The sequence below is a fragment of the Xenopus laevis genome, chromosome 2S (genome assembly GCF_017654675.1).
Source record: "Xenopus laevis strain J_2021 chromosome 2S, Xenopus_laevis_v10.1, whole genome shotgun sequence".
Lineage (NCBI taxonomy): Eukaryota > Metazoa > Chordata > Amphibia > Anura > Pipidae > Xenopus > Xenopus laevis.
Window position 1 is genome coordinate 47241340 of NC_054374.1, and position 17847 is coordinate 47259186.

At 40.5% G+C, this 17847-nt stretch overlaps 2 protein-coding genes across 3 annotated transcripts in view; one reads left to right on the forward strand and one right to left on the reverse strand.

Annotated features, from left to right (window-relative positions):
* Nucleotides 1-12032, reverse strand: part of nme7.S (NME/NM23 family member 7 S homeolog) — a 92799-nt gene extending 80767 nt beyond the window's left edge. The window contains exons 1-2 of one of the 2 annotated variants that reach the window (XM_041583742.1): nt 11901-11994; nt 1180-1251 (exon numbers count right to left, since the gene is read on the reverse strand). Coding sequence is in view for 1 of the 2 variants with exons in the window: in XM_018249211.2 (XP_018104700.1) it covers nt 11901-11903 (3 nt within the window). In the remaining variant the exon portion in view is untranslated. Of the gene's footprint in view, nt 1-1179; nt 1252-11900 lie in introns of both variants that reach the window. The other variant, XM_018249211.2, reaches the window with a different exon arrangement.
* A 30-nt stretch (nt 12033-12062) lies between these two features.
* Nucleotides 12063-17847, forward strand: part of blzf1.S (basic leucine zipper nuclear factor 1 S homeolog) — a 7591-nt gene continuing 1806 nt past the window's right edge. Inside the window, 6 exon segments of the mRNA NM_001091048.1 lie at nt 12063-12175; nt 13347-13401; nt 13811-14235; nt 14542-14741; nt 15668-15796; nt 16487-16706. Coding sequence (NP_001084517.2) covers nt 13374-13401; nt 13811-14235; nt 14542-14741; nt 15668-15796; nt 16487-16706 — 1002 coding nt within the window. The 5' untranslated portion in view covers nt 12063-12175; nt 13347-13373.

Here is a 17847-nt window from a genome sequence, read left to right on the forward strand (position 1 = left end):
TTGGAAATTCTAATTCAAAAAGACCAACCGAAATTAAGTCTAAGTTCTTTTTGGTCGAATAGGTCCGTTTTTGATCTAATAGGTCTGTATTCGGCCGAATTCGAATTTCCCCCCAAAAAATTGATTTTTCAAAGTCCACCAATTGACTCCAAATTGTTTCTAGGAGGTCCCCCATAGGCTAAAACAGCAATTCAGCAGGTTTTAGATGGCGAATGGTCGAAGTTGAATTTTTAAAGAGACAGTACATGATAAATTTCGATATTCTAATTTTTTTCAAATTCGAATCAAATTTGGACTATTCCTTAGTCAAGGTACACAAAAATAGCTTGAAATTCTAATTTTAATTCACCTCGACCATTGATAAATCTGCCCCTTAAAGTTGTTACTCATTATTGTTTGCAAGCAGTCCCGTAGAGTTTATACAAATTATAGTTAGAAAGTGTTTCCCATTCTTATGTAAAAGTAAGCTCCTGGCAGTTCCATAAATTGCCAGGTGATGGGGGGGGGGGGGGGTCAATATTCTGAAGTATATAAAGCAGAAGTTGCTAAATAGATTGTGGTTGGGCATTTGCAAGTTGAATGTCCACAGACTGGTTACTGACCCCTAATGGGCAAAGCACTTCTAAAGGTTCTAGTTGTGAGCACTGTATATACTGAACATCTGTGTCTATTTATCAAGTGACTGGTGTACAATCCAGTCAATAAAAATGATTGTTTATGTTTAAAGGTGGCCATAGATGTAAAAATTACGATCTTTCTTGGAAAGGATCTTTCCAAGAAAGATTGTTCATTTTGATACACACGTGTAGAGCTGAGTCGCCCGATATACAGGTAGAAATAATAGAATTCTACCTTTATCTGATGATTCAGCAATAACAATGGCGGATGTTTGGGTGCCTTCAAAGGCACCCGATCAAAATTTTCAGTCCAGCCCAAGAGATGCCATGCACAACATGTTTCGACCTAACAGCCTTCCTCAGGTGCATATAAAACTGACAAAAGCAAGTGAACATTTAAACCCTACATCCCACAGCTCCAAAGTGTGGCTAGGTGCATAAGTTAATAAGAAACCAAGAAGTACTGCCATCTAGTGGCCTACTCCTAGAAAGCTCTGTCAGTCTTACAAAACATATTGATATTTGATTACATCATAATAAGTTAAAGAGTATAATCTCCTACCAGCAATTGTATTCAGTGAAAGTATACTGCAGTCCAAAGATATAGATTGAAACCCGTCCAGAAGAACAGAACCTGAAAATAAAGTGCAATTGCTTACACAAAGCATGTATGTAAAGACTAAACTTACAAAAAGCTTGATTCATGCCTAATGGTTCTATGGTATCCATTTTATGAATCCAGCTTGCTTCACATTACAATAAGTGTAAGTGTAAATAAGTGTGTCCTACCGCTACCTCTTTGCAGAACATGTACTTATTCCAGAACTAACCACTGTAAAGTGGCTGGGCTATGTTTATTTGGAAAAAAGTGTTTCTCCACCGGAGTTTTCTTTTTTCGGGATCAAATATATTAATAGAATACTTATGTTCCCTTATCCTCATTTTCACAGGTCTGTTAGTCTGTCCTATGTACATTAATCTGCATGGGCATTTAAGTGCATACACAACAGATTCAGAATTGCAGTTTTAGTACCTCAAAATTGGTATTTTATTTCCCTTAGGGGGGTGTTATGTATTCACCCTTAATTATGGAATTACTACTGTATCCCAAACATGGAAACATACCATGTCTAGGGGGCCCCAAGAATTTTTTGCTGTCTCTTGTATGTCAGATTTGACCAGCTTATCTGGTCAAATCACCTGTGGGGAAACACTTTTTTCTAAATGAACATAGCCCAGCCATTTTACTGTGGAAAGAGGTGGCGGAAAATGTACTGAAACTGATAAAATAGAACCATTAGGCATGAATGAAGATTTTAGTATGAAATGCTTTTTTTGTATGTTTAGTCTTTAGATACACTTTATTTTCAGGTATAGGTATGGGACCTGTTTCCAATAAGGATTAATTATATCTTAGTTTTGGATCAAGTACAAGGTACTATATTGTTATTACAAAGAAAATCGTTTTTTAAAAATCTAGATTATTTGCATAAAATGCGGTCTATGGGTGATGGCCTTTCCATAATTCTGAGCTTTTTGGATAATGGGTTTCCAAAAAAAGGATCCCATACCTGTACTATTCTTCTGGACTGTTCTTTTGGACTGGTTTCAGTCTATATGCTTGAATTGCAATATACGTTCAGCCTATGCACCTGGTCAAAATGTGGAGCTGGTGTAACTTGTTGGTGGGATGTAGGGTTTAAATGTTCACTTGCTTGTGTCAATTTTAAATGCACCTGAGGAAGGCTGTTGGGTCGAAACATGTACTGCATGGCATTGCTACAATAAATACACTGATTATGAAGATATAAGACGTGTTGTGCTCTCTGGGTAATCTCTTTTAGTTACCGATGTGTTTACAGTTTATTTCATTTTCTTTGGATCTTTGACAGCAGTCAGGTTCCAAACCAACCTCTGGAGCAATTTTATGTGCTTGCCATATTCTAAGCCACACAACAGCTAAACTGTACCATGCACTACCCTCCCTTTGCCCGATTTAAATACAAGTGCCATCTCAATGAAACAGTGATTTCAGTTATACACTGAGCCACACTACAAAATGTAATCAATAGCACAGAAGGGGTGAGTTTTGCAGTTATGAATGACCTTTCCATAATTCGTAACTTTCTGAATAAGGGGTTTCCGGATAAGGAATCCCATATCTGTACTGGTTAGTAACCATAGACCAAGTATGATACAGTAACACTGCATTTTTCCAGCTAGGACGGGCTTTGGTAAACTATACTATAAATCTATTGCCTATAGCAGGGCTGTCCAACTGGCTGCACGCGGGCCGACCCCCCCTACCTGCTTTCTTTGTTTACCATGGGTAAATTTTAAATGGTATCACTACAGAGATTAATTGGCCCCTGCATTGTTTATACCTCAAATTCAGACAAATCCCCTATATTTTTCACACCTGTTATCTCCCTACATTGTTCACACTTGTGACACCTCTATTGTTCACATCCTAAAGCCGTTTCGCGAATTTTTCCCATTTCGCGAATTTCGCTAATTTTTCGGCGAGGCGAAACAGCGCAAATTCGCCCATCACTAGTGTTTAATTATGTGCTGGGGTGCTGTGTTATCCAAGGAGAAGAGGAGGCATATGGATTTAAGGTTATATCTTAAAGGACAAGGAAAGTCTAAAATAGAATAAGGCTAGAAATGCTGTATTTTGTATACTAAACATAAGCATGAACTTTCTGCACCACAAAGCCTAAACAAACAAATGATTTATGCTTTCAAAGTTGGCCACAGGGGGCTGTCATCTTGTAACTTTGTTAAACATCTTTGCCTGACCCTGCACATGCTCAGTGTGGGCTGCTTAGGGATTGCCATAAACAAAGCTGCTTGAATTCTGCATGGCTGGTAAGTAAGGCGGGGGCTCCCCCTGCTGTTCGTAAGTATGATTGTTTCCCGCTCAGCAGTTAGGGACCGTCTGACAATTCCTATCCACAGCAGTAAATGAAGGGAGAATTTCACTGCATTTTCACGGCAGTCTCTCCCTCTTAAAAGCCGCTCAGCAGTTGGCGGGGGAGGATCTAGCACAGAGTTGAAACCAAGGCACAGGAGATGTTTATACAAAGAATTGCTACTACAGAGAGGTAATGTACCTTGTTTACTATGACTAAAGATAAATAAGTTAGGGACCACCATGTGGGGTTTTACCTTGACGTGGTATGGTGGCTTATCAATATTATGATCATAACTTTGTAACAAAAAAACCCTGTTTCAAAATTACATGCACTGGCATATTTACTTGAATTACTTAGACAGGGCTTTATACTTTTTGAAATTATACTTTTTGAAATTGGCCTTAGGTGTGCATCCACAAACCCCCCCATATTGAAGAATTTCACTGCATTCAGTCAGGTTTCTTATAAAAACTGTACACATTTTTTAATTAAAGTATATTGGAGATAGGTTTCTTTTTCATTAAAGAAAGTAGAAATGGGATTTTATTTTTGCCTTTCCTTGTCCTTTAATATGACAACTTTTTTCACATATGAGTGATAGTGATATCCCTGCAGTGAGCAGCAACCATTTGGTTTTTTGGTGTGCTACCACAATTAATGTGGACATGATCTTGTGGTAACATGGGTGTGGTTTAAAAAACAGGGAGTGGTCAACACTGGCTTCCATTATCGGCCCTCCACTAAATAGTCCGGAAAATTTTTCGGCCCTCTGGACCACAGAAGTTGGACAGCACTGGCCTATAGCATGTAGATTTTTTATTAACAAGGTAACCAAACCCAAATACAGTATTTCATTTTCTGTTAAATCTGTACTTTACTATAAAAATGTGACTTCTTCTTATGTAAAATAATTGCCTAAATTGTTGGTTAATGTCCTTGTTAACAAAAAACTATGGATGTTCCGTACCCTGTAGTCTATAATTTGGCTGAATCCCTGGTAGCAGACACTAATACACGCATGCAACTCCTGTTATATAGGATTCAGATTTAGTTCGGTCAGGCTTTTGGATTTGGCCTAATCCTGCTGAAAATGGCTTGGATTCAGTCGATTCCCTAATCAGATCCGGGATTCAGTGCATCCCTACACAAAAAAACATATGAAATACGAAAGGATAATGCAAAAGAGGAGGAAAATAACATGAACATTTCAATATGAACCCAGCAAAGAAGTGAAGATTGAACAAGCACAAGGTTGAAGGAGAAAAACTCTATAAATCATTTACTATATCTTGTGGAATCTAAATTTGTCTCAACTCTATGACCGGTTATCTCACAAGCCTTTAGATGTTCTTTGCCCTGAGGGTGGAATAAAATGTGAACTCCCTTCTGTAACCAAAGGTTACTTGGTAGCAAGTTTAAGAATTTCAAGCAAGGCCAAAATAAAAAAAATTGCATATCTGCTCTGGCAGCAATCACACAGTCAATAGTGTAAAGCTGGCTATACAAGTAAAGACCTTTGCTCAAAAATACCACCTGTGTGCTGGGCCTAATCAGGTGGTACAATCTTTGGCACCCCAATAAATGGATTATAATGCAAGCCTACTAAGACACTTTGGAGGATGACTGCATCTACAGTAGGTGTGGGTCTCACCTGATGTGATTTTTAAGCTGCCCAACAGCCAATAAGCTGTTGATTACGTCTGCATGGGCTAGCAATTTATATTGGTGCATGTATAATCACCTTAATCAGTGTCGGACTGGATTGTAGAGGGCCAACCGGGCTGCAAAACAAGGGCCCTCCTGGCAGTCCCAGGGGCCCCCTCCTACCCATAAACCTGTCGGCACCGGCACGCTCATCCGCGACCGCACGATGCACAAAAGGCGTGTGGCGCGCATGCGCAGAAGACAAGCCGCACCAACACCGCCGCGGCTACGTTTTTTTTGGGGCAGCCAATGGATATACATTTATATGCTATAATTTGAGTGGGTCCCTAAACTCAGTAAGTGACAGCAGCACATAATATGTGCAGTGAATCAGCAGAAAAGAAGATAGGGAGATACTGGGGCATTTTTGGAGGTACAGATCTTCCCTACTAAAGGGCTGTGGTTGCCCCAAAACATAAAATGTTCAACATTTCTAGCCTATTTCTTTAGGTCTCCTTTAACAATCCCATTAGCACATGACAATTTATGGCAAGGTGGGTGGGCAGCATCTTCCCATGAATTTTCTGAACCTGGCACAGAGTATTCCTTTAAAGAGCACCTGTTGGGTAAAAATGTTATCCCTAACTAAAGGTGCAGGCTAATAGAGCCCATAACAGCAGTTTTAAAAAAAACAGCAATACGCTACCTGCACCGGAAGGGAGCTCCTGGTGCGAGCAGCCATGTCCGGTCGCTCGCATGCGCATAATGAAAATGTGCCACAAATTGCTCGTTATGCGCATTCGTGTGACGTCACATGCGCCTTGCAAGTAACACAACATGGCTGCTCGCACCAGGAGCTCCCTCCCCGTGCAGGAAGCGTAGTGCTGGCAGGGGGCATTTTTTTTAAAAAAAACTACTGTTATCTCCAACCGGAATATGGGCTCTATTAGCCCGCACCTGTGGTTGGGGATAAAAATTTTACCCAACAGGTGCCCTTTAAGCAACTTACATAATTATTATTTTATTTTTACAATGTACATATTACACTATGGTCAAATTTGAGAACACAGTTAACCTTCATGATTGGTACCTGGAAGATATCCACGCAGACACAGTGAAAAACTTGTAAAGATTCATGGTTTGATTCAAATCCAGGACTCAAAAAAGGTAGCAGTGCTAATTATTGTATATAATTATACATTATATGAAGAACATATAAAAATGTTAAGACACAATATTGCTACTATAGCAAGTTCTATTGCTGTTTATAAAATGTTTGAAGATGAAGTTATGTATTTTTTATAGGGATGCACCGATACAGGATTCTGCCTTTTTCAGCAGGATTCGATTCAGCCAAATCCTTCTGCCTGGCCGAACTGAATCCTAATTTGCATATGCAATTTATGGGTGGGGAGGGAAAACTCGTGACTTTTTGTCACAAAACAAGTAAGTAAAAATTGTTTCCCTTCCCACCCCTAATTTGCATATGCAAATTAGGGTTCGGATTTGGTTCGTTATTCAGCTGTATCTTTCACGAACGATTTGGGGGTTCGCCGAATCCAAAATAGTGGATTCAGTGCATCCCTAATTTTTTACTTAGATTTACTTATCCCTTGGACTGCAAGAGTACTTGGGCAGCACTTTTGCCCATGGGAATGACTTGATGTGCACAGCACAAACATCAGTGGACGCAGGCCAGACATGTTGTTACGATTAGTATCTTCTGCCTTTAACAACCACCTTTCACTGCGGGAGGAGCCCTCAGCTACTCGGGTGCCGCCAGGTCTTAGTTTGAGTGGACCAGGAAGAGAGTTCTGGACAGGCAAGGGAACCACTCGTTTTACAGGAACGGGCCACGGGCTGGGTCAATACACCACAACAGCAGAGCAGTACGAATGTAGGAGACAGGAGCGTAACCGCGGTCACAGGTAAATACACCAAACGGGAAGCGCAGTAAAGTAACAGGAAGACAGAAACTTAATCGGGGTCACAGGCCGGGTAAATACCAAAAACGACCAAGGCTTAAACAGGATCCGAGAGAATTGTCAAAATATAGGCAGGAGTCAGGACAGGCAGAGACAAGACTTGGTTAAGAACAGGCAGGGTCAAACACAACTTAGAACTACAGAGAATCGCACCCAGGAACTAACGAATAGACCTTTAAATTGGGCGCCCGTCCCGTCGCACCCCCACTGGACCACCAGGTCCAGTGGGGGTGCGACTTGACTTGCAAGTTAAAGGAATTTTTCAGTATAAAAATAAAAACTAGGTAAATAGAAAGGTTGTGCAAAATAAAAAATGTTTCTTATATAGTTAGTTAGCCAAAAATATAATGTATAAAGGCTGGAGGGACTGCATGTCTAACATAACAGAACAATACTTCCTGCTTTTCAGCTCTCTTGGTTTCCACTGACTGGTTACCCTGGTGACCACGCAGTAACCAATCAGTGACTTTAGGGGGGGCACGGCCATACCTGTTGCTGAATGCTGAGGATCAATTGCAAACTCACTGAACAGTTATGTACTATGTGGCCCCCCTTCAAATGCTGACTAACTCAGAGTTAGACAGCTGAAAAGCAGGAAGTAGTGTTCTGTTCTGTTCGACATCCAGTGACTCCTGCCATTATATTTTACAGGTTTGGCTAACTAACTATATTAGAAACATTTTTTATTATGCACAGCCTATCGTGTTACCCAGTTTTTACTTTTGCACTGAACTGAAGGAAGCATACCTATGTGTGCCTCCAACCCCTTGAGAATCTAGTGCCAAAGTAGTCAATTACTCTTTTGTTTTCATAAAGCCAGCTTATTAGCAAAATGCTTAATTTGGAGAAAATATTATTGTTTTTGCCATAAAACAAAAAAACATAAATAGAATACAACTGGGAAGAAACAGAAATACACCCCTAGTATATTATTACTGATCATACACATTTTATATAGGATGTTTGCAGAGTGTCAGAATAACTTAATTAGGATGTTATGTCAAGTTTGATAATGCCCCCTAGTGGTAATTTCTGGAAAAATATTACTGGGGAAACATAAAACATTAGCCAGACCCAGCAATGGATCAATAGCACAGGTGCATTAGAAATCTATTAGATACCGACTACACCTATATAATAACTGATTATATCAATAAAGATAACAATTCTAGTACAATGTCAGGATGGGGAGTAACCTCTCAAGCCTGACACAGGAAAAAAAAAAAGAGACAAACAAAGTGGCATTTGTATCTCCCTTACTACTGGTGCGTAGTCTGTCTCCAGTTTGGTGTGGGGAATACTTATGTCAGGTGGGACTGTAATTACTGCATATTTGCTTATTTAAACATCCATAACAACTAAGATGAACTATATTTTCTTTCTTCTGCTACAGCTTTGGTGCGTTCCTTTAAGTTTAAGTCCTGGTACAGCTGCTAGGAATTGGATTGGCTGGAGAATGAAACGTGCACCTCACTCCAGCCAATCCAGTTTCTGCTCCATGTTTTGGTCCCTAAAATTTGTTGGAAAGTGCAGCAGCCATGAAGGTGTAGCAGAGATGAAAGGAATACTTGATCTGAGGTCAGCAATGAATAAAGAGTCTAGGCATGCACCAAATCCAGAGCACTCCAAGCAATACTGCTGTGAAAGGGCAATCAAGCCCGAAACATGTTGTGAAAACTGTAGTCCACAAATAAAATCGAATCACAGCAGTATTGCTTGAAGTGCTCTCCTCCTTAATTACTGGATTTGAGACAGAACTTAAGGGATAGCGGTTCCCTGGATAAGGATTGATGCACTTTTGCGTGAATTCATTAGAGGCAGAGCGTAAGAACATCTCCCTGGAAGAATGTCCAGGCATGCATTACATGACCTTCCCCAATGATTCTGGTCTTTTGAGTGCAACAACCTAATGGCTGCCATCAGAACCCATCCCTTGCATAATGGCGGAGAGGGGTCACGGTGGAAGTGGATAGATAAAAATGAAAGTGCAGAAGAAAAGAAAAGTGTTACAGAAGAGGAAGAAATGGGATTAGGGTAGGAGAAGGAATTTAAAAAACAGAAGGTTGAGCAAATAAATGAATTTTCAACTGATGGGAGTGAATTCAGGAAAGTAGAAATGGAAAAAAACAATAAAAATATAAGAATGAATAAGAGTTACTGGTATGTGACAAAGAGTTAAAAGAAAATGGAGGACAAGGGGAAAGTGGAGGAAAGCAGGCAAAAGACACAGAAATAAAAAGCAAATAACAGAATAGCAGAAAGAAAGGAGTACATAATAGAATGTGTGTGTGTGTGAAGTTCCAAATTGTTTGTATGTCTCTAAATGATATGGTTGTCGGTGCCCAGCAGTGCCTGTGTTGGTAGCAAATCAGTGGCACAGTGTCAGACTGTGCCTAATCTGACAGCATTGTGTTGTGGTCATGTGCTTGGGGGATCAGTGCCCACTACTAGTCACTGTATGTACTTGGGATGCCAAGATCCACTGTCTTTTGCCTTTACATACTTGTGGTGCCACAATCGACTAAATGTAGGGTGCCAGAACCCATTTATTATTTTAAATTATTATATTTAATGTGCTCGGGGAAGTACCCACTTACTCTACACATAGTAATCTAACCCTGACTATCTCAAAACTAAAGTAAAATTAATTTAGTCTAAATAATCTAGGCGTCTATAGTTCAAAGTTCCATCACGTTATACTTTCACAGGATTACAAATTAGCTTTAAGACAATGGCACATGGCATATTTTGTTGCAGATGGTAATTCGGAGATAAGGCAGCAGACAAAACATCCCTAGTTTCTCTCCCACCAGCAGTAATATTTGTGATGGGAAAACATACACATCACTAAAGTAACCGAAGAATGTTTTTCCTCCAGCAATTAACCTTACTGCCGTATGCAATGGCCTTTATGTCAGCCTCAGTGTGGCCACCTTTAGCCTCCCCCAAACCAAAATATCACCCTCTGTCTATGTAACCTCCCTTTCATCAAAATATTTTATTGTAAGTGTAGGAGAGCTGTGTAAGGCACCCCACCCTCTGTGAGCTGACAGGAAGGAAGAGGGAGAGAGGAAGTGCTGCTGGGAGAGAGAAAGGGCCGCTGGGAGAGAAGCAGGAGAATACAAGCAAAGTGTGCATGCTCCCATAGTTTCTGTGTGCAAACTCACTGAACAGATATGTCCCACGTGGCCCCCCTTCAAGACGCTGAGTTAGAGAGCTGCAACGCAGGAAATAGTGTTCTGGCTATTATGTTACAAATCCAGTCATTCCAGCCTTTATACATTACATTTTTGGCTAACTAACTATATTAGAAAACATTTTTTTATTTTTAAACAACCTATCTATTTACCCAGTTTTTATTTTCACACTGAACTGTTCCTTAAATTCAGTGAAGTTGCTCCTGGCTGGCAGGCTACCTGCATCACTGTTATTTAAAGCTATAGTGTTCTGCCAAATAATTCCATCAACCTTTCCACTGTGTATGTGTATTGCAGATCAGAGAAGTTCCCAGGGAGGGGTATTACAGTTCAGCCTGTCCTGACCCTGGGTGGAGATACGCCAGTTTACAGTGTACCTGCTCTCCCATACAGGACTCCCGTAGCACCACCCGCAAGTAAATGCGTAATAGGTCTCATGCAGTAGCAGAAGAGGGCCATAAAAGTATACAGTGCAAACACTAACTTATTATGATGTAGAGAGTGTAATTCTGAAGTGATGTGTAATTCATCTTCAGTTTGACTGTACATCTATCTTTAAAGGAGAAGGAAACCCCCAGGGCGCTAAACCCCTCCCCCCCTCCCCTGTGCTGCCCCCCCTCCCTCCTCCCCCCTGGCCTACCCCTCCCCCTGGGCAAATGCCCCTAACTTTTTACTCACCCCTCTGCGCAGGTCCTGTCCACGGAGTACGCAGTCGCCATCTTCTCCCACGCGCGTCTTCTTCCTGCTCTGATCGGCGTTTTCTGGCGCATGCGCAGTAGGAACAGGTACCGGTACGGCTCTACTGCGCATGCGCCGAATGTCACGAAGTTTTCCGATTTCACTTCGTGACATTCGGCGCATGCGCAGTAGAGCCGTACCGGTACCTGTTCCTACTGCGCATGCGCCAGAAAACGCCGATCAGAGCAGGAAGAAGACGCGCGTGGGAGAAGATGGCGACTGCGTACTCCGTGGACAGGACCTGCGCAGAGGGTGAGTAAAAAGTTAGGGGCATTTGCCCAGGGGGACAGGTAGGCCAGGGGGGAGGAGGGAGGGGGGGCAGCACAGGGGAGGGGGGGAGGGGTTTAGCGCCCTGGGGGTTTCCTTCTCCTTTAAGGGCAGTGGCTGAGGGGGGCTCATTTATCAACACTGGGCAAATTTGTTACCTATAGCAACCAATCAGTGATTAGCTTTTTAAAGCCAGCTGCAAGTAGAACAATGAATGCAGCAATTTGGTTGCCATGGGTTACTGCCCATGGGCAAATTTGCCCAGTGTTGATAAATGACCCCCCCCCTGTTTCTTCATCCTAAAAGTTACCCGTTCTCTCGTCTTCCTCTTACATTGCCTTTAGCATATTTAAAAGGACAAGTAGAGGAGCAGTTTTAAACAGAGACTTTAGCAAGACTATTTCCCCGCAGACATTTGCAGAGATAATGCGACGTAAAATGTCCCCACTTGTGGCATATCATAATATTATTTCCACTAAAAAACAAAACAGTAAGCAAATAAAAATGCGCATCCCACAACAAGTTGCTACTCACCATTGTAGATAGCGCGAGCCGCTACTGTGTGTTGTCTGTAACCCAGCTTCTCTCTCAAGCGTCCCTCTCCGTGGTCTCCCTGGCAACAAGCTAGAACCAGAAGCTTTTGCTACGCTACGTAACAGTGTACGGAAGTGACGCGCGAAGTTCGCGTATCCCAGTTCCCGTTCGTCAGTCTCAAGCGTTTCATTTTGTTTTAGTTCCGGTTCTGGGCTGTTTCTTGAATACTTTCCAGTTTCCTGTGTGAAGGGTTAGGGCAGCTGGTCGCAGAGGAGGTGAGTATCACGTTGAGACCGAGAGCTACGTGATTTTCATGGACTTTTGTAGCCTTTTGCTGTTAAACAAGAAGTCCAAGCATCCCATGCAGTTGTAGGGTATAAAGGTAACTGTGGGCTTCATCTCTGGAGCCCAGCGTCCCTATCCTGCAGAGTTGATCAGCCATTATTATGGGAATCTTGGTATTTCAGAGGGTCGCCAGGTGGTGAATAAATGCATTCCTGAATATAAAATTTATACCAGACTGACCTCAGAGTGGTCCTTCACCACAATTTTTTTAATATCTTTCATAAATAACATGTGGCACCCCCAGTGCTTTGAGCTTTTCTTCTCCTTGAATCTGTTGACTTTTGCCACATTGTTTCAGGAGGCTGAATTAGCAGTGCAGAGTATATGGGCTTTCCACCACAGCAATTACACCACTTAAAAAACCCTTAAGCACTTTTATTTAATGTTTATTAATTATTAGTTGTATACATTGAGAGGTGTCCGCTTAAAGGAACAGTTCAGTGTAAAAACTGTAAACTGGGTTAATAGGCTGTGCAAAATAAAAACAAACGTTTCTAATATAGTTAGTTATCCAAAAATGTAATGTGTGAAGGCTGGAGTGGCTGGATGTCTAACATAACAGAACACTACTTCCTGCTTTTCAGCTCTCAGCGACTTGAAGGGGGGTCACATAGGACATAACTGTTCAGTGAGTTTGCAATTGATCCTTAGCATTCAGCTCAGATTCAAAAGCAACAGTTATGACCCGTGTGGTCTCTCCTCAAGTCACTGATTGGTAACTGCCTGGTAACCAATCAGGGAAAACCAAGAGAGCTGAAAAGCAGGAAGTATTGTTCTGGCTATTATGTTAGACATCCAGTCACTCAAGCCTTTATACATTACATTTTTGGATAACTATATTGGAAACATGTTTTATTTTGCACAGCCTATCTAACTACCCAGTTTTTATTTTTATACTGAACAATTGATTCTTGTATGGTGCCAGCAGAAAAATATCCTTGGGGGTTTTTTTTCCAGTTATTTCTAGGTATGTAGGATGGTTGCCCTCATATGCCTTTTACATTTTTTGTGCATAGGTGACACCAATGTATTGTAAGCAGTTCTTCACCACTGCATATGATTCCTAAATCTATTTCTATTCATGTCCATTTGCCTCCACAGATACTATCAACATACCACAGCTCAGGAATGGCAGCTGCCATGGAAACCTTGAGAAGTATGTATATCTATACTTTCATGCAGATTATTGCTTCCTCTATACATGTTGGTCTCCATATTATGTGAAGTACTTGTCCATTTGTAATTGTAATACAGATCAAATAACACATTTTGTTAATAGCATATAGATTTTCAGGGATTATGTCTGTTACAGGACCACAAACACAAAGTTTTATGCAATACAATTCTGTTATTCCTTCATATCATCAAGTATTTCTATTAACTACAACTTTATAACCATTGCCATACAGTTTAACACAATGTGTTACATCCTCTGGGATGTACAGCAATAAGCCATAACTCAATAAATCCATGACTCAATAACAGGACCCTTTTATTTATGCTTTCAGCTTTGGCATCCTCTCCTCCATGACTCAATAACAGGACCCTTTTATTTATGCTTTCAGCTTCGGCAACCTCTCCTCCTCTCAGAGGAACAGGTGATGGCATGGAAACCAAAGCACCTTTGAAATCTGAGGCTAATTCATCACGCACTAAGGCAACTCAGAGCCCAAAAAGGAAAAGCACTGCGTCACCATCACTAAGCCCAGGGGTGCTTCAGCTGGGAAAAATGCAAAGTGGCAAAGCTGTTGAAATTGAAGCTTTCCGGATTCTAATACCAAAAGCAGCCATTACACATAGAGCAACAACTAAGAATTTTAAACACCCAGAATCAAATGGAAACAGCACAAATGAATTAGCAGAGAGCATCATTGATCCCTGGAAACAACTATCTGAACTTAAAAGTGCCCTAGAAAAGTTAAAGAATTCAGAGAGACGATTATTGCAAGATAAAGAAGGTCTTGCCAACCAGCTTAAAGTGCAGACTGAGGTACGCTTCTTCACATGTTTTCTTTTATAGGATTTTAAATGTTATTTCATGGAAACATCTTACAGCATTTTAAAGTTAAAAAGTATTTTATTATCAAGCCAACAAGTTTAGTTTAATTTCCTTCAAAAGGAGGCTTTTAAGTCAAAGTAGAAATAACTAACACGCAGAACGAGGTGCATAGTCTCATGTGGCGCAGTCCTGCCCTTATCCAATCATTCAAGTGACTTTTTAGTAAGGGATGCATAATAGTAGATTATAAAAGGATTTTGCTAAAAATGCTTTTTTTCCCATATTTTTTATTTTTAGGTAAATCGAGAATTGAAAAAGTTGCTGGTGGCCTCCGTAGGAGATGATCTGCAGTATCACTTTGAGCGTATGGCTCGCGAGAAGAATCATCTTAACTTAGAGAATGAGGTTTTGGGCAAGAATACAGCTCAACTCTCCGAGCAGCTCGAACGCATGTCTATACAGTGTGATGTGTGGCGTAGCAAGTTCCTTGCAAGTCGGTATGTCATCATTCTTCTTTGAATGGAAAAGGCATTTCTGCAGAATTTATGTTCCAAGTGCCATAATAGAATAGTAAACCGTTTCTAGCATTTAAGAGACTCTTAACTTCTGTCTTGAGTGGATCAGATTAGAACTTTAAGATCTCTGGGGGTTCATGGAGCCTGTAGGTGTGGGTGCAGGAGGAACAAAAACATATTTATGCTCCTGGCTCTAAAGTACATCCTGTAAGTAACTGGTTGTTACTTTTTAAACAAAGTTGCAAAAGTCTTGGTTTCCCAGCAAAGACAGGTCTGTTAATTAGCTGCATTGTCTTACATCAATCTTAGACATCAGGGCAGAGAATAGAGACCGATAAACACTGCTTTCAATTGTAGTACAAATAACTTAAAAACCATAGAAAATTTGTAATGTATATTGCAAAGTTGCTAAGAATGTTTTCCTTTATTAGGCAAATTTTTATTTGGGGTTGACTTGCCCTTTACATTCTTCTACAAAACATACACAAATTCAGATTGGATCCCCACACTAAATCAGTGCAGTCCAAATATCCAGCATTCATGTACCAAAATATAGCTTTGTTTTGGGGGGGGGGGCGCATTTACAAATTACAGCTAACTGCATGGTGCTTCCTTATATGTTTCACTCATTTGGGAATATACTCCCAATTTCCAAGACAATTATTGTGAGCTAAAAGCTAAAACGCTACCTATATTGCCAGTGTCTAACAGTTTTATGGGACTAGATATTCTTATGGCAGAAATAATGACAGCCAAACTGAAAATACATTAGGAAGACTAAAGGGCTTTGCACTGACGTATTAGAAATGCACTTGTTCCTTTTGGTACAAAAACTGCCATTTCTTGTCTGTCATGTGGATTGTATTCAAATTCAGCATGTTAAAACTAAATGGGTCTTGTCTTTACAGAGTAATGGCAGATGAACTAACCAACATAAGGACAAATCTGCAGCGACAAAACAGAGATGCCCAAAGTGCCATCCAGGATTTGCTGAGTGAAAGGGAACGATTCCGCTATGAAATGTCTGAAACACAAAAGTAAGGCTTTTCAGATGAGTACTATTGATATATAATACAGGTATGGGACCCATTATGCTGAAAGTTCTGAATTACGAACTGAACAACTCCCATAGACTCCGTTATAATCAAATAATCAAAATTTTTAAAAAGGATTCACTTTTCACTGTAATAAACTTGATCCAAACTAAGATATAATTAATCCTTATTGGAAGCAGAACCAGACTATTGGGTGCATTTAATTATATTTATTTATATGATTTTTATGAAAATCCAAATTACGGAAAGATCCATTATCTGGAAAACCCCAGGTCCTGAGCTTTCTGGAGAACAGGTCCCATACCTGTACACAAAAGCCATGAATATCCTGTAAATGAAATCTTTACAAATGGTGCTTCTTAGTGACATCATCAGTTATAATTGGTGCTTAGTGATATCATCTGTCATGACTCACTGAAACTTGTGCATTATAATAAATTATGCATCCCCCTGAAAAAAGCCTTCCTGCCAGCTAGAATTTAAATCACCGGTGGGGTGTCACTCGGAGCGCTTTGTTTTCCAAAGTCGTCTGGCAATAAATCGACTTGTGAGGCAACTTCGGAAAACAATGGGCTCCGAGTGCCATCCCGCTTTTTAAGGTAATCATATTTGTCATTTGCTGTATAAATGTGGTTATTGAATTTGTAGTTTTGATATTTTCATTTCTTACAGAACATTGGAAGACCTGTTGGTCTCCCTGCAGTGGGGAAGACGAAAAACATATGCACCATTTTCTCCACCTCACACAACTACAGAACTTATCGCAGCTAACCTCCAACTGGCAAAATCTATACAATCTCACCTTATTGGAAATACTGGATCTGACTACCACAAACCAGCAGCAAAGCCAATAGAGTTTTTCAGCACTCCTGCAGAAAATATGGCTGAAATGGTAAATTCAATGTTGTTTTTTCTATTTAAAAAGCATATAAACCTTTAAAGGAGAAGGAAAGGCTAAAATGAAGTAAGCTTTATCAGATAGGTCTATATAAATACACCTGTAAACCCTCAAAGTAATGCTGCTTTGAGTCCTCTGTCAAAAGAAACACAGCATTTCTTTCCTTTTATTGTGTACACATGGGCTTCTGTATCAGACTTCCTGTTTTCAGCATAACCTCCAGGGCAGGGCTTGAGCATGCTCAGTTTGCTCCTCTCCTCCCATCCCTGCTGTAATCTGAGCTCAGAGCTGTAAGTGAGCAGAGAGACTCAGGCAGGAAGTGATGTCATACCAATCTTATATGGCAGCTTCTATCCTTAACAGCGACCATGTCTAGAGCTGCTTACTCAGGTATGGTAAAGCATTCTGCAGAATAAATATAGCGTTCTAGCCTGCAATATTGTTGCTATATCTGTTGGCAATAAACTGTCTTGGAGCTTTCCTTCTCCTTTAATAAAAACCGTTAATAAGTGGAAGGTTCTGTTGTAAGAAAATTTGCTAATTACTTTTTTTCTTCATTGCCTTTAATGTTTTATACTAGACTTGCCAAACAGGGCATGTAAGGTGTGTATTGAGGGGGTGTGTTACTACTGTCTCAGGAAAGAAACACATTGAAGTCTAAGATTACTGCTAGAGTCTCTTTACTTGACTTAAGCATTCATTTTATTAATAAAACGTGAGCCCAGCCCAGGAATACTCCATGGAAGGAAATCACAATTTCATTATATTTTATGGAGTAAATAAGAAAAAAAAATCTAGTCAGCCCTAAGTTTGTCCAGTTATGGGTCTGCCAGACTGACATTAAAGGAATTGTTTTAGTATAAAAATAAAAACTGGGTTAATAAGATGAGTTGTGCAAAATAAAAAATATTTCTAATATAGTTAGTTAGACAAAAATGTAATGTATAAATGCTGGAGTGACTGGATGTCTAACATAATAGCCAGCAGGGCCGGATTTGCCCTGAGGGCGCCCAGAGGCGGCGTCCTCTGTCGCCCCATCCCTCTATAAAGATAGCGCACATGAGCATCCTGTTTAGTTTCGGAGCACTAGCCGTTCGGCGCTAGTGCTCCGGCAACAAAACTGCTCGTGCGGCTG